Consider the following 23,717-nt stretch of genomic DNA (forward strand, 5'->3'; position numbering starts at 1 on the left):
TGATTTGCAAAAATTGTACCTTGTACAACAGCTTGTCAACTGGGGCAGTACCATTAATAATACAACATTGTACAAAAACACAAAGGAATACATCTTTCAAGCTCTTTAAGTGAGCCATTTAGCAACGGGTAACTATGGCACACGTATAGAAGTGTTTGCTAAGGCCAGTATTACTATTGCTCATACTTAGTATTAAGCATATGGTTCATGATTAGACTAAGGGTCAGATTTACTAACAGCTTGTGCCAATGCAAACCCTCTTTTGCCGTTAAAAAATGACTGTCAGGATTTACTAAAGACACACAGTGAAAAATGTGCGCTGAAAATGCGTGAACAGGGTTATTTTTACAGCTGACTTTATTGCATTTGCATTTGTAGAAGTTTCCCTTTCAGATGCAAAATTCATGGGAGGAGAGTATTTAAATAGGTTTGCGGTAGATGCATTGGTCATTGAAATGATCCGACTGCATCTGTGTTCTTTATTTTGAACACTTCTTCATCAGTAGATCACGCATAGAACTTTCCACTCCCATCAGCGCTTTTTTGGAATTGTGATCTCATGATAATTTGCCATATTTATTCAAATCTGGTCCTATGTGTTAAACATAGGTATGTAACTTGTACTGTCACTTGGGCTATGGCTAATATCATAGAGAATTGGGGATGGGCTCTTTTGATTTGGGCTAGTAAGAAACTGCAAACTAAGACCCAAGCAACCACTTAGAACAACTCTACCAACATTTTTGCAAAACTTAAAAAAAAAAATACATAATTTTGCTTAAAATTAAAACTAGTGGAGGTAAAAAACCAACAACTTTTAGTCCTTTTTTTACAAAAATTATGATTACAGGGGCAGGTTTAATTAATAAAGATTTATTTTGTGTGATTCCTTGCACAGTACTGTATGTTATGACCTTAAAACACTTGTGTTATAGTGCATGATTAGTAAACTAATACATTTTGACATTTGCGACACCTAAGCAGCAACATATTTATGGCTTTTCTGATATATAAACTTGGTCGGTAGCTCACATGGTACATAAAAATGAGTAAAAAAGTTTAATCTTGTTAGAGGGAGTAGGTTCTTTTAACCATGCCAGAATACAATAGCTTAACAACCACTCAGAAACACACCTAGATCATCCTAGAAAATGTGCAGTAATGCCCTGGCGAGCATCCACAACACCTTAGTAGCTTCATAGCAATGCATAAAAAATAGACATAAACATCTAGTTGTTGTTTAGCTTTGTGAGCTTTCAATCTCTTAATATCTTCATAATCAGATCTCTTACTACGTTATTTTGCTGGCACAGGACCAGCACAATATGTTGGAGGCAAGAATCAGCCAGCAGTTACAAACAAGCATCTCAGCTGGAAAGTGTCCAGTGTGCAAATAAATGAAATTTGGGTGGACAGCTTGGCTAATGCAATTAAAGCGGTGAAGCCACCTCAGTGTCCGAGAACTAGCATCTGGGTACTCATTAGGAGACCGGTGCCAGATCCACACAGCTATAGATCCCCTGCCTCTCTCTCTCTATGTTGACCGTACCCTCCCACTGACTGTACATGTGAATAGACATCAGGCGAGTGAAGCAACCGGCTTACGGCTCCAATCTGCTCCACATAATCCCCAGGTCCCAAAAATATTGATTTCAGTTGGTTATATAACCACATTTGAAAGAATCCATACCTACCAATGTGTTCATAGAAAACCCTGTTTAGATTCTCTCTGGATCCTTAGCAGGGGCTTAAAGTACTTGAGTAATTATACTTTGATACTAGCCTATACTTTTTATGTACTAGAGTAAATGGAATGCTAATTCAAATGCCCTTTTTTACTATCAGAATTATTTAAAATTTAACAATTTCAGGTTACAAGTATCAGTTTATAATTCGGATTAATATTTAAAATGGTCCTAGAGCCTTACATAGTCAGGGCATTGAAAATTGCCATTAAAAGAATAGTTCACCCAAAATATTTAATTCTCTCATCATTTACTCTCTTTTTAGGGGCAGTACATTTTATTATTATTATCATTTCTATTTCAATAATTAAAATTAAATAGTTAAATAATTAAATTAAATAATAACATAATAATGGTATGTAATAAAGATAAACAAAAAATAAATAAAAAAATAACTTGAATTTATTGTAATCTAATCCATTTGGATTATGTATTAGTTTCAGTTGATATGGATTTATTTTATGATCTCTTTTAACTTTTTGACATATCAAAGTTTTGGTATAATGGACTTTCAATGGAGGGACAGAAATCTTAGATTTCATTAAAAATTTCTTTGTGTTTCAAATATGAACAATAGTTTCCAATAGGTTTGGAAGAACATGAGGGTGCTTAAATGATGCCAGAATTTTCATTTTTGGGTAAACTTGATTTAAGTTGATGTACAGGTGGAAGATTGAACATTTTAATTTGTGAAGTTTACAAATGTCCGTTTTTTGTTTAAAATACTTGAAAATAATTAAATGTGGGATCTTTTTTTATGACCTTGAGTACATATTTGTCAAAAAAAAAAAAAAAAAAAAAAGTGTCAACAATTTTGACATAGTACCAATACTTTCAAGTCTCTAATCTTTAGCCTGTGATTGGGACTTATAATACTTTGGTTTATTTAATCATTAAACTTTAACAAAATGACCTGACAGACGGATCTATATTAATGAGGATCCCTGGCTCACAGGTTGATGGGCATGCAAGACAAGAACGTGTATTTATTTATTTATTTTAAGTTGTATAGGGTCAAAATATGTTGTTGACTTTTATTTAACACAGTATCAATAGAACAAGATAATCCAGGATTATTCCAAAGTTAAAAAATCTCTGTTTTTGAGATGTTTTGAGAGCACAATTAGTTTCAAATTCATGCAGAATCATCTTTTATCAAACAATATTTTTTTTTGAGATTTTGAGAAATCCTCCACTGATAAGTCACTCCATCTCTATTAATAAAGTCAACCTCATTCTACTGCAGCACTAAATCCTTGGAATGAGATGCTACAGGGATTTCCATCTCATTAACTCCCAACTGGACTATTTAGCATTGTTTGATTAAGCATTTGCATGGGATTAGAGGCATTGCATTGTAAGGTGATTGACAGAGGAATTGTCCATGAGTGAGAGCTAATTCAGAAAATGCAGCTTACAACAACAACAAAAAAAAGGGATTTTGTAAAGGTCACTACTAGCACAAATCCTAGAATAACATAAACATCTGACAACTGACTATAGCATTAGCATAGCTAAAACCACCACCAGTGAAGTTTGTTTGGTGCTATTAAAAGTTTTACTTTACATTTAAATCATTGTTTTAATAATCTTTTGTCATGTTTAAGTACACTTATTTTGATGTGCTGACTAACATACTAAAGCACATATAAAGTACTTGATTATAATTTTAACTGTAGTGTGTTATTCAATATTGCATTTAAAGTTAATACATTTTAAATGTGCTAAATTACATTACAAATGTACAAATATCTTTAAAGGTACATGGTGTAACCTTTATTGTTCGAAATTTACAAAATGTATATAATGATTAATGAGCGACTACATGAATCCATCTTCCAAACCATGCTTTATTAAATTAAACTATTAAACTAACGACTATATTAGACTGAGCGGGACGCTCAAATACATAAACAAGTACCTCCAGCTATAATGTTCTTCCACAAGATGTGTCGTTTTTACAGTTATTAACTGCTAGAGCAATTATACAGTGTACATTTAAAGACTCCCTGTGGTGAAAAAGTTTTTAATGTTGTTTATATGTCTATGTGATGTTTTTAATATGCTTTAAGAAAAAAAACATGTACAAATTTATCAGTCAACACCATTGCTGAGTATTTTCTAGTTCACCCAAAAATTTAAACTTTCATGCCGACTTTCATTCAAATTCTGAATGGATTATATACAGTATAGCCTAGAAAGCATGCAAAGAGCACTCCCTTTATAATCAATAAAAAGCTGTCACTCATGTAAGTTCCATTATAATCAATGAAGCTGTCTACACTGCACAATCAATCTCTTATTTACATTGTGTCTACACTTTGTGAATGAGAGGATTCACAAGCGTGCAAAACACAGCATTGAACAAAAACTCAGGCGTTTTGACCAATGAGTGGAATCTGACTACATTAAACACCCCTGATTGACCTCTGCGTTAAAGAGATCAACATACATGTCTGTGATTGGCTACATTGCTCACCGCTTTAAAAACACGTAGTAAATAGAAACATTTGACTTTTTCCAGAGAATAAATGCAAACGCACTGGAGTGTTTACCACATCTGTTTTCGTCAATATGATATTTATCAACTGAGGATGCTCTTGCTTTTTTTAAACCAATATTTCCACTTGCCATTGTGTAGCGTTTACAGTTGAGCGATTGGATCAGGTAGTCCGAGCTTGTGTGAGTGGATGGAGGCGGGGACTGATTTGCATATTCATGGTTCCGCGTATACTAAATGAAGCAAGGGTGTAGAGTTACATTCAAGCTATTATAAGGCATAAATCAATTATTTTCAAAAGAAAAAAGGTTTAAATATGTAATTTTGATTATCAAAGCTGAGTTTTAAGGGATACAATTATTGAGTGCAGGGGGACTTTTTAATACATGATATACACGTTCAACAGAAATGACATTAAAGTATATTTTAATTCACCATCAATGCTTGTCAGTGCATTCGGCAGTACACTTAAACAATTTCATTAATTATAAACAATATAATACTAGACAGTAGAAATCATTATGAAATATAAAGATGTACTTAAAGTCGCCATGAACCGGAAGTTACAAACGACTTTTCTCCAGTGTTGTGACGTATTTCCAAGTGAAACGGAATACTGAATAGAGGGCAGGGTTTTTCTTTAGCGCTCCGCCTCTCCATCTCTGCTCATATCAGACTAACAGTTTGAGGGGAATTGCCACGCCCTCGCGCCGTATCACATGACAGGAAGAGAAGAAAAGTCATTTCGAGGGGGGAGGGAAGGATAACATATTTGATTAAAGAATATAAGGGCACATGAATTTTTTAAAATGAATGAAGTGCACAGATAAATCATTTGTAATAAACACTACAATATTACATATAAAAATACGAATTGTAAAATTTGATTTCATGGCGACTTTAAGCCCTGTTTAAGTGGCTGAAAAAATCACTCTAAAGTTCAGCTCATTGCTTTTCATATAAACTTACTTAAACTATAATATTTAACACTATACTTACTACTATAATATATACTATGAATTGCAATTAACATGCAATTAAGTGTTCAAAACATGTTCAGTAAATTATTTAAGCAATTACTATTGTAAATTAAAATTGTGTTATTTTAGTATTTAGTACTTTAATAATAAGCTCTCTTTTAAAAGTATGCCAAAGTGTACTGCTCTTTTATGACTATCAGCATGAAGTCTGGTCCACATTCCAGTATATTCTGGCCAAGAACCATCCAAGAGCCGTATGACCACCATGTAACCATAAACCAGTTTAGGGGCACATAAATCAGTCTTATATTATATAAAGTCTGAGATTAAAGTGGAATATACAGATGAAGTCAAATATATCTAATTTACTTGCTACTAAAGGCCCAATTATTCATGTTAAAGTCAAAGCAGCTCATCACACCTGTGGTGATGCACCCTGTTTCTCAGGTGGATGTATAAAAACTTGCGCACTCTGACTTCTGGAAATTGCAAAAAGCCAGCCAGTCAGATATGAGCTTGCAGTTTTAAGAAAGTTCTTGCTATTTTTGTGCACAGTATGGTCTATAAACTGTCCATGGGCAAGTCGGGCTGAGACTAGTTCAGAATCCACCAAGCCTTAACTTCCACATCCTGTTCTGGGAAAAATGAGATGAAATGGCCTGTTGAAAGAATAAACTCTAGTACACTCCTTTTGAAAGCTATAACAGGCCGGCAGATGGGAGTCCTTCCCGTCATAAACCTCCATCACTATTAACGGCTCAAACTCAACCAATATTCATTACGTTAATAATATCACATTGTAACTGGGAGGTACACAGGGCAAAACAACTGCATCCACCAGTTATGGCAGATCATTATGAAACACGTATGAGGTGATGATACAGCCTCTATCAGGGCTACTTGATCCACAAACTAGCACACTACAGCACCATGTGTCTGACATGATTTAAATTTTAGATAATTTACAAAATGTAATAACATGTACATGCGATTCAGACATGTACGCACAAATAGTCATGGTATGACTGAGAAAAACTAGCTCTATAACACAGAAGTTGGGTGACCGGACGTCCCATTGTACCCGAGACAGTTCTCGTTTCACAAGTAGTGCCCCTGTCTTTCGAATTCAAATTATAGCCAAAACTAATAATGTGTAGTTACCTCTCAAACCTTTTTGTCAAAATTTGATTCCCAACCTTATTTTTATCAGCCAAATCCCTTTGACTTCTGAGTACCTCTGAGATTTTAAGTTATATTTCAATAATTTGACCAAAAAAAAAGAAAATTGCATGTTTATGGTTGTCTGATGTTGGTCAATGGTCACATGATATGCAGGTCAACAAAGAAAATATTTAATAATTTTAGTGTTTTATTTTGTTTTTATTTTAAAATTATTTATTTATTTATTTTCAGGAGTGTACAATACTTGAGTAACTACTTGATTACTATAATTAAATATTATTTTGGGGGAATTGTACTTTACTCAAGTGCAATTTAATCAGAATATTTGGACTTTTTACTAGGTTTTACTTAATTTGTTTAACATAAAAATCGTTTAGTCAATGTAATTGTCATCTACATTGTGAATTACAATAAAATCAGCAAGTTATGAGAATTGAAATTAAAAAATAGTGATGGACACTTTTAAATGTTTTTTTTTTATTAGGGATGCACAATATATCGGCCACCATATCGATATCGGCGGATATATGTTAATTTTTAATGTTATCGTTAGCGGTCCGATAAGAAAACTTGGCCGATATATTAAAGCCGATAAATAAAATATTATTTCCTTCAGCTGAGACACTTCAGATGCACACTGTTTGCCAGGATGGTTTTGAACTGCTTGAAACATGATTGTAATCACTTTGAAAAGGATATAGGCTACATAAAATTATAATGAGAACATTAAAATTGTTTGATTGAGACATGGCTTTTAACGGTGAGACTTTTGTTTTTGTAATCAGGCTCTCAAAAATTATATAAAAATATGGATGCAAAATGCCACAAAATGAAACAATTTAAAGACATTTCATTATTGTCGCAGACAGAAGGAATGAACTCACATCACTAAAAGTGGACGAAGTCCATATTGTGTTTTAATTCTATGTCACTTATAAAGCCTACAGTCCACATCAATCCATTTTGAGCAATTTAGTTTGACTTTCAAAGGTAGATTTACGGGTTGTTACCTCGTTCTTTGTTGTTCTATGTAAACATACACAAGATGGATGTTTTTGACCTACTGTATATGCACTATTGCGTTATACACTATTTGTTTTTACCCCTAAACCAAATCTATCAGTTTCTGTCTGACAGAATATTTTATGCAATTCATTCACACTGCATGGAGAAAATCATTTGAAATGCTAAAAAAGAAACTCCTCACTCATTTTTATTTTTTTTCTAGGTTACTTCTATTTTTAATTAGTACAATTTAAAGTAACTTTTTTTTACTTTCGCTCAATTATGTTTTTGGCTAGATACTTAATTTTTATTACTTTTTACACCTGTTTTATGTTCTGACATTAGCCAATCATTAGGCGTTAAGTCTAAAGAGGCACAGTTTCTCACTAACATTTTAAGTGAATGTGGCGAGCACGACGAGGTCGAGGGCCGTGGGAGGACGGCGCGAGGCCGGTGGCGCGATTGATAATGAGCGACACGTGCGCGACGCACCGGTCTCGCATCTCTCACGGAGGAGCGGAAGCATAAAGGAGGAGCGACGACAGTGAAGAGCGAGAGAGGACAGGCCTGATTTTTAGTTCATGTTTTGTTTCTGTTTGTGTCGCCAGCAGTCGTCCGTGAGGGGCTGCTGGCTTTTACTTTTATTATTGTATTTGTGTATTTTGTTATTAAATATTGTTGAATGTTCGCCGGTTCCCGCCTCCTTCTTCCCATAACATCTAAACCTCGTTACAGTGAACCTCAAAGAACATAATTAAAAAGTTAAAACATACAGTATTGATTTAAACATTAAAAAAATACATAATAAAAAAAATATTAACATTAAAAAGATATTACATTTAATAAAAAAACTAACATAATTAAAAAAAGGCATGTGATAATTTTTTTATTTATAAAATGGATATATATGTTCAATGCATCATTCCAGTCAGTCTAAAATACACCACATAACCAGAACTATATTACAATAGCAAAACCACTGGAACCTTAATGCTTAAAAAGGCCTCAATTTTCAATTTTATCCACTAAATTCAGTTGCATCATGGCCTACAGGTGAATTTCAAACAAGTCCCAAGCAAAAGGTTTGCAATCATAAAATATAGGCTATTGTTTACTAATTTAATATTGATCTAACGGTAGTACTCATAGTGTATAACTGTAAATAATGTTTTGGATGAATGTGGCTCTCTTACTGTAACCACATCCATCACATGGATTCTTAACAGTTGCTTTCCTGTGCACTTAATGCACAGCTGAGTCAGTGTGGAAGTGTATGTTACACAAGCTGCTCCTGTTTCTGTTTTCTACTTTCCAAGCATTATATAATCACAGCAGAGACTGAGAGAGAGAGTGAGTGTGAGTGTGAGAGGGAGGAAGAGTAGCTCTCTAGGGAGTGTGGTAGGCTTCATTATTCAGCTTGGTCTGCCTTCTTTAGGATCTGGGTGGTTTGCATCTGGCCCCATTTACAAGAGTCCAGCATCTATGCCCATGGCCAACAGTGAGCTGATAATGCTAATGTATGAACTACTTTAAACCTCTATTCATGGCATTCTTTGCTTGAGATCCAGCTTAGATCTTAGTCCAAAGCACAAATATTACTAGGAATAGTTCACCCTCATGTCATTCCAGACGTATGGCATTTCTTTATTCTGTTGCACACAAAATAAGATATTTATCTCAGTGTTTTTTGTCTATAAAATGACTGCAAGTCAATGGGTTGCAATGCAATGCATTCCTGTCCGAAAACTTAGCCCTAATCCTATTCCTACTCCTAGTCCTAAACCTAACCGTACTCATAACTTATCCCTAAAATCAGAGGGAAATGATGTAGAAGAACCTACCCTGGTTGTAAGCCTAAACTTGACATTAACTGTAAACTTGTCCCTCAAATCTGATTGGCTGATTGGAATGTTGTTCCAGCATTAATAAAGATGTTGATCCAAGAATATGTTGTACTTAATCACATTCACCGCTGCAATGCAGTGTAGTTAAACTAAAATGAGTTTTTGGTAATTGAAAAAAAAAAGAAACGTGAAAATCAGAAATGCTGCTAATTTCATCTATTTCAGCTAATTGAAATAAGATGAAGAAACTTCTAAAACAAAAAGTGAAAAAATAAATAATACAAGGCGCTATATAGAAATATAAATAAAAAAACTAATACAAATGATAAAGTACATAGTCAAGTCAAGTCACCTTCATTTATATATGTCACGGTACGATTGATGAGGATGTAGGCGCAAGTGCAAAGTAAAAGAGAGTTTATTATAAACAGGTAAACACACAACACAGGAAGGAGGAATGATGTAATGTCCAGATAGCAACAATGATGATCAAAGGATAACGGTAGTAGAGAGTGCTGGATGATTGGTAGTGGCGTTGGTGGAAGATGATCAATGGTGAAAACCAGGAACAGACCGGAACATCCACACGGAGACGACACGGTAATCCAAATGAATATAGTTAATACATAAAACTACAACATCATTAACACAGAAACTGAAACTCAGACAATGAACCAGCAACTGACATAACACAAGACAGAGTATATATACACACATGACCTAAATGAGTGGCAGCTGGAACAATGGAAGCAAGGAACAGGTGTAATCAGATTTAATGAGTCCAGGTGAACACAATCAACACAGAACCAAACACAGAAAACACAGAACACAGTATATACTGTGACAGTACCCCCCCTCTAAGGAGTGGCTTCCAGACACTCCCAAAGAAAGTTCAGGTGGGTGGAGGAACGGAGGTGGATCTGGGGGAGGGTAGGCGGGCCAGGTCCGTGAAGGGCAGGCAAAGCGGGCAGGGCAGGAAGCCAGGGCGGGACCGGCAGTGCAGGAGGCCAAGGCGGATCCGCAGGCAGAACCTGAGACCAGGGTGGAACAGGGGAAACAGGAAGGACAGACCAGGGTGGGGCAGGGGAAATGGACAATTCGGGAGGCCAGGGCGGACCACAGAGCTCAAGAGGCCAGGGCGCAGACTTTCCCACGGGCGGCCAGGGCGGAGACTTTCCCTCGGGCGGCCAGGGCGGAGACTTTCCCTCGGGCGGCCAGGGCGGAGACTTTCCCTCGGGCGGCCAGGGCACAGGAATAGACACCGGCTCAGGAACTGGAACAGACACCGGCTCAGGAACTGGCACCACCGGCTCAGGAACTGGCACCACCGGCTCAGGAACTGGAACAGACACCACCGGCTCAGGAACTGGAACAGACACCACCGGCTCGGGCACTGGAACTGGCACCACCGGCTCGGGCACTGGAACTGGCACCACCGGCTCGGGCACTGGAACCGGCACCACCGGCTCGGGCACTGGAACTGGCACCACCGGCTCGGGCACTGGAACAGACACCACCGGCTCGGGCACTGGAACAGACACCGGCTCAGGAACCGGAACCACTGGAACAGACACCACCGGCTCAGGAACAGACACCACCGGCTCAGGAACTGGAACAGACACCGGCTCAGGAACTGGAACCACTGGCTCAGGAACTGGAACCACTGGCTCAGGAACTGGAACCACTGGCTCAGGAACTGGAACCACTGGCTCAGGAACTGGAACCACTGGCTCAGGAACTGGAACAGACACCACTGGCTCAGGAACTGGAACAGACACCACCGACTCAGGAACAGACACCACCAGCTCAGGAACTGGAACAGACACCACCGGCTCAGGAACAGGAACAGACACCAGCGACTCAGGAACTGGAACAGACACCAGCGACTCAGGAACTGGAACAGACACCAGCGACTCAGGAACTGGAACAGACACCAGCGGCTCAGAAACAGGAACTGGCACCACCGGCTCAGGCACTGGAACTGGCACCACCGGCTCAGGCACTGGAACTGGCACCACCGGCTCAGGCACTGGAACTGGCACCACCGGCTCGGTGGCGGCCATCTTGTCCAAAGACACAGGCTCGGCAAACATAACGTGAACAGTCTCTGTGGCGGCCAGCTTGTCCGAGGACACAGGCTCGGCAGGAAGTTCAGGGAGCTCGGGATCGGCCATCTTGGGCCAGGCAGAGAGTTCAGAGAGCTCGGGATCGGCCATCTTGGACCGCACACTAGGCAATTCACTGGGCAGCACACTAGGCAGTTCACTGAGCAGCACACTAGACAGTTCACTGGGCAAGACAGAGAGACTTTGAGAGTCGTGCACGACCATTTTGGCAAGGGAAGAGAGTCTATGGGGCTTGGAAGCGACCATGTCAGCTGACCCACAGGATACTGGAAACTCAGGAGTAACCATCTCGGCCTTCACAGGAAACTCAGGGAACTCGGAAACAGGCCTTATGGTCAGGACAGGAAATTCAGGAGACTTGGGTTCAGCTAACTTGGTCGAGATCAGAGGCTCAGGGGACTCAAATTCAAACCTTTCTGCCATGATAGGAAGTGCAGGAGACTCAGGTTCGGACCTCTCAGGCGTGACAGGAAATGCAGGAGACTCAGGTTCGAACCTCTCAGGCGTGACAGGAAGTGCAGGAGACTCAGATTCATGGGTTTGAGAGACCTCTTGTGAAACAAAAGAGCAGAAAGCAGACCACACACACCACAGAGCCATAGCCAACACAGGCAGCACAGAAGTCAAAGGACATACCTCAGGCACTGTAGAGACCACAGAACTGGAAACAAACGGACTTAGGATCCCAACCGCCCGTACCGACATCATCTGGGTATCCACCAGACTAGACATTAACCTCTGGGTCCTAGTATGCACTGGAGAGGTGGATGAGGCGGTCATCTTGTGAAATGGCTCGGGTGTGACAGCCATCTTGTGAAGTGGCTCGGGTGTAGCAGCCATCCTGTGAAGTGGCTCGGGTGTGACAGCCATCTTGTGAAGTGGCTCGGGTGTAGCAGCCATCCTGTGAAGTGGCTCGGGTGTGACAGCCCTCTTGTGAAGTGGCTCGGGTGTGACAGCCATCTTGTGAAGTGGCTTGGGTGTCGCAGCGGTGGTCCTCTTGTGAACAGACTCATGTGTAGCCATCTTGAGGATAGGTACAGGTAAGACAACGGCCCTCTGGGGAACGGATGCAGGTATGGCGACAGCCCTCTGGGAAACAGATGCAGGTATGGCCACTGCTGCCTCAAACACCGGTGCAGGCATGATGACGGCCCTCTTGAGAACTGCCACCGGTTTGGCTGTGGCCATCTTTAAAACAGGAGTTGACGTGATAGGCCTTGTGGAGAAGGGTGTTCTTCTAATTGCCAGTCTAGAACCTCGCCCGGGTCTAGCTGGTGTGATCGGTTCTAGACTGGCCCTCCTAGGACTAGGAGTAGGACTGGCAGCCATCTTAAGAACAGGTGCAGCAGTGGTAGCCATCTTGTGAACCGGCTTGGATCTCCTTTCCACCTCTCTCTCTCGTGGTCGACGCTCGGGAAAGAGCGAAATGATCATGTCCATCGCACTTGCTACATCCATGAGTGGCTGGTTCATTCTGTCACGGTACGATTGATGAGGATGTAGGCGCAAGTGCAAAGTAAAAGAGAGTTTATTATAAACAGGTAAACACACAACACAGGAAGGAGGAATGATGTAATGTCCAGATAGCAACAATGATGATCAAAGGATAACGGTAGTAGAGAGTGCTGGATGATTGGTAGTGGCGTTGGTGGAAGATGATCAATGGTGAAAACCAGGAACAGACCGGAACATCCACACGGAGACGACACGGTAATCCAAATGAATATAGTTAATACATAAAACTACAACACCATTAACACAGAAACTGAAACTCAGACAATGAACCAGCAACTGACATAACACAAGACAGAGTATATATACACACATGACCTAAATGAGTGGCAGCTGGAACAATGGAAGCAAGGAACAGGTGTAATCAGAGTTAATGAGTCCAGGTGAACACAATCAACACAGAACCAAACACAGAAAACACAGAACACAGTATATACTGTGACAATATAGCACTTTTTACAATATGAATTGTTTCAAAGCAGCTTTACAGTGATAAAAGGAAATTACAGTAACAGAGATTGTTTTGGCTTTACAGCAGCTCTAGGATAAAGTTATTGTCCAGCTAAAGTTGGTTTTGATTGATTGATTCACTTCTGTTGCGAAGATCATTAGTTATTAACTTAGGGGCCGCTAACACGACACCATTCAAACAGAAAACCCTCAACGCACTCCGGCCGCCAATCCGCACAAAACAGTGCCTGGTGGCTCGAGAACGCACTCCCGGAAATAGGTTCCAAGGTGCAAATGATTATCAGTTATCTCTGCGCAAACCTCTGCGCAAACACTGACATTGCGCACATTCGCATCACGTGTTCAGTCCATAGGTATGCGCGTTTGAATATATATGTGTGCAGGCGTGTAGTCTTTCTTTACAAATCAACCCTCAACAAAATACTTGTCTGGCCTTAAAAATGTATAATACAGAATTATTTATCGCGTCCGCAGAGTCACAAAATGGCTACGCGGACAACGACAATGTTTTATCTGTACAGAGGTAAAGGAAAGGGAAGGAGGCCTTCACAGGAGAGATCCTAGTTGACACTTCAGGACTGCGTTGTCGTCGTGTCCAGGCGCAGGTCCTTCATCAGATATGGATACAGCCTGGATCTAGCGGACTGGGGTAAACCACGGGATAAATAGAGAGACTAATATTAGCGTAGACGCCATCCTTCTTATGATGCAACAAGTACATCAGGATGTATGGGAAGTGTTCCCGGTTCCAGCTGACCTAATCTATGCAGCCTAACATTGAATTATAGAAGTCTATAATGTGTTATGTGTATAATACACATAGGCCAAAGAGATGTGTTTTTAGTCTAGATTTGAACTGACAGAGTGCGTCTGCTTCCCGAGTTTCCCGAGTAAGACTGTTCCAAAGTTTTGGTGCTAAATAGGAAAAGGATCTACCGCCAGCAGTCGATTTTGATATTCTAGGTATTATCAACTGGCCGGAATTTTGGGATCGCAATAGACGTGAAGGACTATAATGCGTGAAGAGCTTGCTCAAGTACTGGGGAGCTAAAGCTTTTAGTGTTTTGTAAGTAATCAGCAATATTTTAAAATGTATACGATGTTTAATAGGGAGCCGATGCAGTGTTGACAGAACAGGGCTAATATGGTCATACTTCCTGGTTCAGGTAAGAACTCGAGCTGCTGCATTTTGGACCAACTGTAGTTTATTTATTAAGCGTGCAGGGCAACCACCCATAATAGCATTACAATAATCTAGCATTGATGTCATGAACGCATGAACTAATTGTTCCGTATTTGTCATTGAGAGCATATGACGTAATTTAGATATATTTTTAAGATGGAAAAATGCGTTTTTACAGATACTAGACACGTGACTTTCAAATGAAAGATTAGTATCAAAGAGGCACACCCAGGTTCCTAACCAACGATGAAGACTTAACAGAGCAGCCATCAAGTGTTAGACAGTATTCTAGGTTATTATGTGAGGAAGTTTTTTGTCCAATAATTAGAATCTCTGTTTTTTTTGTTTTTTTTTTACCACGATCGGATGATAAGAGCAAATCATTTGTGACTCTAATGAGAGCTGTCTCAGTACTATGGTACGGTCTAAATCCTGACTGAAAATCCTCGCAGATATCAATTCTTTCTAAAAAGGAACATAGTTGTGAGGATACTGCCTTTTCTAGTATCTTTGACAGAAAAGGTAGATTCAAGATCGGCCTGTAATTGACTAATTCTGTAGGATCAAGTTGCGTTTTTTTAACAAGCGGTTTAATCATAGCCAGCTTAAAAGTTTTTGGTACGTATCCTAAATGACAAAGACGAATTAATGATATTAAGAAGAGGATCTATGACCTCTGGAAGCATCTCTTTCAATAGCTTAGTCGGTATAGGGGTCTAATTATAGCCGATTTAGATGATTTAGAGAGTAAATTCTTCCTCTCCTATAGCAATGAATGAATCAAATTTTTCCTCAAGGAGACTACAATGCACTGCCTGATGCAATACTGTAGTAGACAGTTGCATAATTATAATTTTCTCCCTGACATTATCAATCTTGTAAGTAAAGAAGTTCATAAAGTCATTACTGCTGTGTTGCTTAGAAACATCTGGGCTTGAAGCTTTATTTATTTAGTTTAGCCACTGTTTCAAATAAATACCTAGGGTTTTATTTTCTTCAAAAAGGTTTGAAAAATAAGCAGATCTAGCAGCTTTTAAGGCCTCTCTGTATGCAATCGTGCTCTCTTTCCATGAAATGCGAAATACCTCTAGTTTTGTTTTCTTCCAGTTGCGCTCCATTTTTCTGGCTTGAGGGCCTGACTGTGCTCGTTGTACCACGACGTTGGACTATTTCCCAACGGAGCAACTGTGTCTAAAGTGCTGGAAAAGAGAAAGTTAAAGGTTTCTGTCGCAATATCGAGTTCTTCTAAGCTATCTGGGATGCTGATATGATGAAACTGATCAGGAAGATTATTAATAAAGCAATCTTTAATGGCAGAAGTGATAGGTCTAACATATTTGTAACACGAAGTTGGCTTTGCAGCCTTGGCTAAAAGAAGTATACACAAGACTAGATAATGATCTGAGATGTCATCGCTCTGCTGTAGAATTTCAACGGCATCAACATTGATTCCATGTGATAATTGTCTATGAATTCTATATTATTTTGTGGACACCACTTAGACAGCCAGCCATTGAGTGAGGATAGTCTGCTAAGTATCTCATCACTCCTGCGAACAGGAAAGGGGCCAGAGCAAATTACAGTGCCTGACATTGTACTTGTGAGTTCACACACCTCTTTAATGTTAAGTTTAGTGATCTCCGACTGGCGAAGTCGAACATCATTAGTGCCGACGTGAATAATAATCGTAGAGAATTTACGATTAGCATTAGCCAGCACTTTTAAATTTGCTTTGATGTCAGGCGCTCTGGCTCCCGGCAAACATGTGACTATGGTGGCTGGTGCCTCTATTTTCACGTTTTGTGTAATAGAATCGCCAATTACTAGGGCACATTCAACAGGATTCACAGTGGGTGTTTCACTGAGTGGGGAGAATCTATTTGTTATGGTAATCGGAACGGAAGAGCGGTGTTTTGTCCCACGACTATAGCGTCTCACGACTACAGCATCTCACAGTCACCCAGTTGCCCTGCTGCACTGGCTCTACAGCTGGAACCGAACAATGTACAGAGTTCACTAAGCTAGTTGCATCCAAAGCAGTATCTAAAGCCCTTGCACTCTTCCTATCCTCGATTAAAGTTTGGATGCGTGTCTCTAGTTCTGAAATCTTCTCCGTCAGCCTGACTATCTCTCTGTATTTACCACATGTAAATCCTTTAGTGCTGACAGAGAAGGCTATGCTACATGTGACACGAAGTGCAAGTGACAATAAGTAATGTTTGTTGACTTATCTTACTCACCACAGTTGTTTGATGGACTCGTAAAAGGCGCAAGAGAATAAATAAATAAATAAATAAAGACGTAAATTAACAGACTAGCGAATTACTAGCGTGTTGTGCAAGCGATAACGATTTAGATTGAAGCTAGCGATGTCAGGTTAATGTGTGGTGATGAGTAAGTTATATTTAGCAATATAAACAACAAGGAATGATAGTAAATAAAGATTCAAAACAGAAAGCTATACAGAGCATACAGACGCAAACCACTCAGCAGCAAGGCAGACAGAAGCAATTGATCAACATAGCCTAGATAAATTACTAAAACTTAAAAACTACAATTACAATTATGTATGTATGTGTATAATTTTTTAAAGCTCTTTCAAAATACTATTAAAACTGTCATAGAATATAAATAATACTAAAAAACAAACAATCTTTGTTTGTTTTTGACCCCACTGACTTTCAATATAGACCAAAATATTAAAAACATTCTTTAAAAAAAAAATTCATGTTCCAAATTTTCAGTTTTAGCTGTTCTATATCTTTAAGGCAAACATCACTATTGCTTATACTTAGGGCTATCGATTTCAACAAACTCATAACCCTAATTATTAAACTTCGGCACAAGTGCAGAACTATTTATGCAAAATGAATGATAGTTTAAAATCAGACATAGGGCCCTATTTTAACGATCTGAAACGCAAGTGTCAAAGCGCAAAGCGCAAGTAACTTTGTGGGCGGATCTTGGCGCTGTTGCTATTTTCCCGGCGGGATAAATGACTCTTGCGCCCGACGCAAATCTAAAAGGGGTTGGTCTGAAGTAGCTTCATTATTCATAGGTGTGGTTTGGGCGTAACGTGAAATAAACCAATCAGAGCGACATCTCACATTCCCTTTAAGAGCAGGCGCGCTTTTTCTAAGCGGATTCCTATTATAACGGCGGATTTGCCAGGCGCGCACCAGGAGCGGTTCACAGCCAAGGAGACCGACGTCCTCGTCACGGCCGTAAAACACAGAGAAGTGACACTGGGGATGGAGAAACAAACACACCCAAATTAGCTTCGGTGAAACAGGCGTATGATAATTTGGGCGTATGATTAAATGTGTAAGCTAGATTTATGCCTATTTTATTTTCACATCTTCATGGACACAACAATGATTTCCCTCGTGTATTAATATGAATAAATGAATGAAATCTTTATTTCGAACAATTAAAAAATAAATTAAACCAAAGACAGCAACACATTAAATATCCATCAATAAAAATAAAACAAAATCAAGAAAAACAAAACCTTTTTTTTTTTTTTTTTGCATAATAATCACACTGTTCGAAAAGGGATACGTAGAAGCCCTAGGCTTATCAAGACCTACAAGACCTAATATTTTTCTTAGTAATAATGTATGATTTGCAAAAATGAAAACGGCTGCTTCTGTGTAGATGAGATCATCAAATTGTAATGCGCGTTGTGCACACGCTACATTGATTATGGCCAAGCATGCGCCCTTAAAATAGCATGAATAACATGCGCAACGCGCCACTGACTTTAGACTAGGTTTTTCCTGGTCACTGGCGGAATTGGTTTCTAAACCTGCAAAATAGCATGAGGGAACGTTTGCGCCGGAACACGCCTCCTCTTTGCGCTGAACCGCCCCGGGGAGCGCAAGTGTATTTGCTAGTTAACCGACGTGCGTCTTTGGAGGGAAAAGTCCGCTTTGCGCGGGTGCAAAATAGGAATGATACATGCGTCAGTGTACAAAGTCAATTGCGCTGGGTGCAAGATAGGGCCCATACAGTTTTCACCTAGCAGTCAGAAGAAAAAAATCTGATTTTGTTTTTTTTGGATGGAGGGACCCCAAATTCCCCAATGTAGGGACCAGAATATCACAAAGATTTGGAGTGGGCCCTTTAGACCAGTAATAACCAACTATAATATTCTAGCAACGCTCTAACAACCATCCAGAACACCCAAACAACCGCACAGAAATTGCCAAAAACACACAAAATACCATAGCAATACACATACAAAAAGTCCCAAAAAGTCCCATGGTACTACCATGTTACTAGCAATCCCTGCGAAACCACTAGCATCTTGCCAGTGATTTTTTGCACAGGCAAGAACCACTCACATATTTTCCAGAAAATGTACAAATCTGGGATCATTTGTAATGTTGTGCCTCAGCGCTGTCCGGTGAGTAATCACATTAACAGATATATTACCCCCGTCAGCACAGATGCATGTGATTCTTTTCTTCCAAGATTAATTGCATTAACTGAATTTATCTTTAAGTGCCTGGAGATAAGCATCACTCTCAGCTGAGCGGATGGCAAAATCCATTTGTCTTGCTTCCGCAGGCTGTACCAGCTCCATATGCGGGTGTTGTGCTGTAATACGTTCATGCGCTGGGTTTCCGTTCCTCAAATTAGACACCTTGATTGCGAATGTTCAGCATCTGCCATAAAACCTCACAACAGCTTTATAATTAGGCCTTATTAATTTTCACCAAATGTCATTTTTATGTTCTGAAAAACAAAGCAAAAGCTATTTTTTTTTTTGTAGGATACATATTTTCATTCAGTGGAAGAATATTGTTTTACTATACAATTTCTCCAGTAAGGCACTTGCAGTATTCATGCTCCTTTAAAGGAACTAAGCGTCCATTTCCATTTGGACTGTGGCCCAGGTCTCTCCAAGTGTCTAGAAAGTACAGACTGTAGCTCTCATCTTGGCTGATTTAGTAGTATGGTGTGTGGAGCAGCCATTGTTGCATAGAGAAATACAATTTATGGGCATTCAGCAACAATTCATTTGCCAACCCGTCAAAGATCGATGAATGTTCCCCCTCCTACGCACTGCTGTGCCCAGTCCAGAGAGGCTGAAACACCACAATCTGATTATCCAAGACAATTTGGGTTCAGCACAAACAAATAATGATATTTAAAAAATCAAAAAATTCTAAATACTATGGTATCCTATTCATAATGATTTTGCTATTTAAACCTGTTGGCAAAAAAGTACCATGCATGATTTTACCATTTTTGGACACCATGCAAATATTATTATTATTTTTTTTTTAGATGTGTCTTAGAAATAAAAACAATAATATTAGCATGGTGTCCAAAAATCATGGAAAAATCATGCATGGTACTTTTTTTGCAAACAGGTTTAAATAGCAATATTATGTGTACCATGGTCCATGAATATGGAAGTAACAAGAGTAACACTTTTCAAATAGTTTTTACAAAATATAAACAAATGAATAATACTTAAATGAAAATATTTACTGTAAATGGTTAGCTCACCCAAAAATGAAAATTCTGTCATCAATTACTCACTTTCATGTTGTTCCAAACCTGTAAGACTTTTTTCATCTTCGGAACACAAATGAAGATCTTTTTGATGAAATCTGAGAGCTTTATGTCCCTCCGTTGGCAGCTACGCAACGCTTCAAAAAGTTCATAAAGAGATTGTAAAACTAATCCATATGAATTTAGCAGTTTAGTCCAAATTGTCTTAAGAGACTTGGTCGCTTTATATGATTAACAGACTGAATGTAGGCTTTTATTCACATTTAAACATTGATCAGCGAACATACACAGAAGCTCAACCGAACCTGTTTGACACGCGAGAACAAACCTCTTGCGGAAGCTCAAACATGCTGCGTAACACACGAAAATGAACCTCATTGGTTCTTTTTGAAACATCGAAGTGGTAGAAGTGGGGACAGAAATTGCTCAGATTTCATTAAAAATATCTTCATTTGTGTTTCGAAGATAAACAAAAGTCTTATGGGTTTGGAAACGACATGACGGTGAGTAATTGAAGACAGAATTGTCATTTTTGGGTGAATAGTTGTTAAGGAAGTAAGTGGTTTCAATAGTTGTTAAGGAAGCATCTTGTCCTATGTTGCCTGCCAAATAAAAAAGTACACTATGAAGTTCTGCTGATTTAATGATACCAAATGTTTCAGACTCAGTTTCAGACTCAGTGTCTTGGAAACACTTTGTACTTAGAGGATGTCCTATCCTATTATATTTATTGCCTGGAGACAAATGAATAGGTGGCAATGTAAACACCACTCATTTTTAGTCTAGACTAATGACTCCTGTCTTAGACTAATGATTCGTTTTTCTAATGATGTCACTTTTCCCATGAGTCTCAATGAAACATTTCAACGGACTGCTACTGTCTTCCTCGTGTACATGAATTCATGATGACGATCAATAAATGCCCTGCCTGAGAAAGAAGAGAATTTGTGTTAAATCCATATATCCTAAATATTCAGATCTCTACACAAATAAAGAGAAGAGTTAAAGCCTGACAATAAAACATGATATTTCTGCAGAATTAGATTCAGATTCAGGATTTTGCAATACAATTTTTAATGTAGCACTTTACATGAAAAAGGTACAAATTTGTGTCCCATTGTCCCAAATTGGTGATGGTTTTTTAAAGCAGTTAAAGGAGAACTCCGGTCAATTTTAACATTGAGCTCATTTTTTGTACATTTGGAGTGCTGTCAATACAGAGAACAACGACAAAAATCGGTGTTGCCTACACCGAGTTATTCTATTTTTAAAATTTGCACCCTGTTGACTTCAATGGGGCAAGTACTAAACCTGCTTTTAGCCTCTTAACATCCTTGATGTGTCATTACAAGTGCACAGAAAATGTGAGTGATTCCTTCTGAGTTAACACGAGTGAATCTGACTGCAGTAGATGTGAAAGATATGAATAAAAATGATGTTATTTAAGCCAGCGCAAATACCTGTGTTTACATCCTGTTTTCGGTTGAAGTCCAAAGTAATCGATTGCGTAGTTCACGCGCATAGGTTTAGTTACCTATGATCACGCGCGTGAACTCGGCAATCGATTACTTTGGACTTCAACCGAAAACAGGATGTAAACACAGGTATTTGCGCTGGCTTAAATAACATCATTTTTATCAGTCAGATTCACTCGTGTTCACTCAGAAGGAATCACTCACATTTTCTGTGCACTTGTAATGACACATCAAGGATGTTAAGAGGCTAAAAGCAGGTTTAGTACTTGCCCCATTGAAGTCAACAGGGTGCAAATTTTAAAAATAGAATAACTCGGTGTAGGCAACACCGATTTTTGTCGTTGTTCTCTGTATTGACAGCACTCCAAATTTACAAAAAAATGAGCTCAATGTTAAAATTGACCGGAGTTCTCCTTTAAGTCGATTGTTTATAAAACTTTTAGTGTTGACTACATTGGTCTGGCTCAATGCTATTACCAAAATTATTTATATCTTCTTTTTTTTAATACAAGGGGGAAAAAATAAGAAAAAAAGTATCAAATACCTATAAACCAACATTTCCAAACAGTTGACCACTAAGTGACAGCAAACAAAAACCCTGGTTAACAAAAGACACAAAGCCCTCGTTTTTTGGAGTGAGAACTATTAGATATGTTATACTTGTCAAGTTTTACAAAATGTTGTATTGTTGACTGTAATCGTCAAGCTCAACACTATTACCAAAATTACTGCAAGAAAGATCAGCAAATAGGCCATTCACATTTAATTCAAGAAAGTGTATCAACCTGTAAAGTAACATTATAGGTGTATCAATGCCTATATTTCAAAATGACAGCTAAATTTAGGTCAAACTATATTTCCATGAACGCTACAATAAAAAGGATACACAAATACCACATTCTTTGAGTGACCTATTAGATTAGATACTGGTCTCATTGATTGCAACAAGACATTTTACACACATTTTTAGTGTTGACTGCGTTTGTCAAGCTCAACTATTCAACATTGTTAACAAAATTACTATAAAATAGGCTATTTTGTCAACAACAAAAACTAGTCTAATATTTATTAGAAATTTAAGTTTGTTAATAATAACTATAAACCAACATCTGCCACCGGCCGCGACACATATTCTGGCAGCCTATATTTTGTTAGGGGTCCAAGAAATGAATATTGTCTTTGATAAGGGTTTGAAAAGCTGCTTATTTTCATATATGCACCACATCCACCCCCCAAAACTCAATTGCACATTAGCCTACTGCTGCACTTCCACTTACCGTCCCAATTCAGACTCCAGCTCATAGAAGTCCGCCAGCGTTTCTTTCTTGGATCCATCGATCCAGTATTCAGGAGCGGCTCTAGAGGCGGGCATTGTCACTTTCAGCATCTCCAGCGCTTTAGTTCACTATCAGCGCAGCGCCGACCTGTACAGAAACAACAACGTCAAGAAATGGCGAGGTAAAAGCGGGCACACAATCTAGAGAGGCAAATTATATACATGATTTTCGAAAGAGTTGGCCATTACCTGCAATGTGTGTTGGTGAGGTGCGCTGAGTGGCCGTGAATGTGTATCGTCAGTTGATCGCGGTTGTCATGTCGCTCTCTCTGAACGGGGCGCGCGCGGCTTCCACTGGGTCTTACTGTCGCCTATGTAGGGCGCTGTGAGGGTGTGTGTGTGTGTGTGTGTGTGTGTGTGAGCAAGATATTTACCTGGATTCAATGGACGTCACATATTACATAACACTACTCCGGTATATTTTTTGAAGTAGATATCATTATGGCAGATAGTTATATTTAAATATATCGATTTCATCCGTTTTTTTTTTTTTTGTTTTTTTTTTAACAAACGGCACCTTCTGTCTATATAATGAATAATGGGCAGATTTCAATAGGCTACAAGATGTAGCCTATTGAAATCTGCCAATTATTCATTATATATGCAGCTAGCTGGGTGAATCTAATGAAGTCTGCCATGAAATGAAAAATGGTTATTTCACCCCAAATCAGACCTCTTGTTTTATTTACAGATTAAAGGTTTTAATCCCACCCCATTTTTTTTTTTTTTTTTTTTTTACATTTATTTTCAACTGCGTTTTTGAAGCAACGTTTTCAGAAACTAAAAACATGAAAAGAGGGCGCTAAATATTGCTCGCGAACAGATCGCTGAG

General features: G+C 38.9%; 1 protein-coding gene across 1 annotated transcript in view; it reads right to left on the reverse strand.

The window, feature by feature from the left end:
- Positions 1–23,153, reverse strand: part of camk4 (calcium/calmodulin-dependent protein kinase IV) — a 56,463-nt gene extending 33,310 nt beyond the window's left edge. Inside the window, exons 1-2 of the mRNA XM_081364565.1 lie at positions 23,075–23,153; positions 22,827–22,973 (exon numbers count right to left, since the gene is read on the reverse strand). Of these exons, the coding sequence (XP_081220691.1) occupies positions 22,827–22,936 (110 nt within the window). The 5' untranslated portion in view covers positions 22,937–22,973; positions 23,075–23,153. The remainder of the gene's footprint in view (positions 1–22,826; positions 22,974–23,074) is intronic.
- Between the last annotated feature and the right edge of the window lie 564 nt (positions 23,154–23,717).

Source organism: Scardinius erythrophthalmus (assembly GCF_964197995.2).
Source record: "Scardinius erythrophthalmus genome assembly, chromosome: 5".
In the NCBI taxonomy this organism is placed as follows: Eukaryota; Metazoa; Chordata; class Actinopteri; order Cypriniformes; family Leuciscidae; genus Scardinius; species Scardinius erythrophthalmus.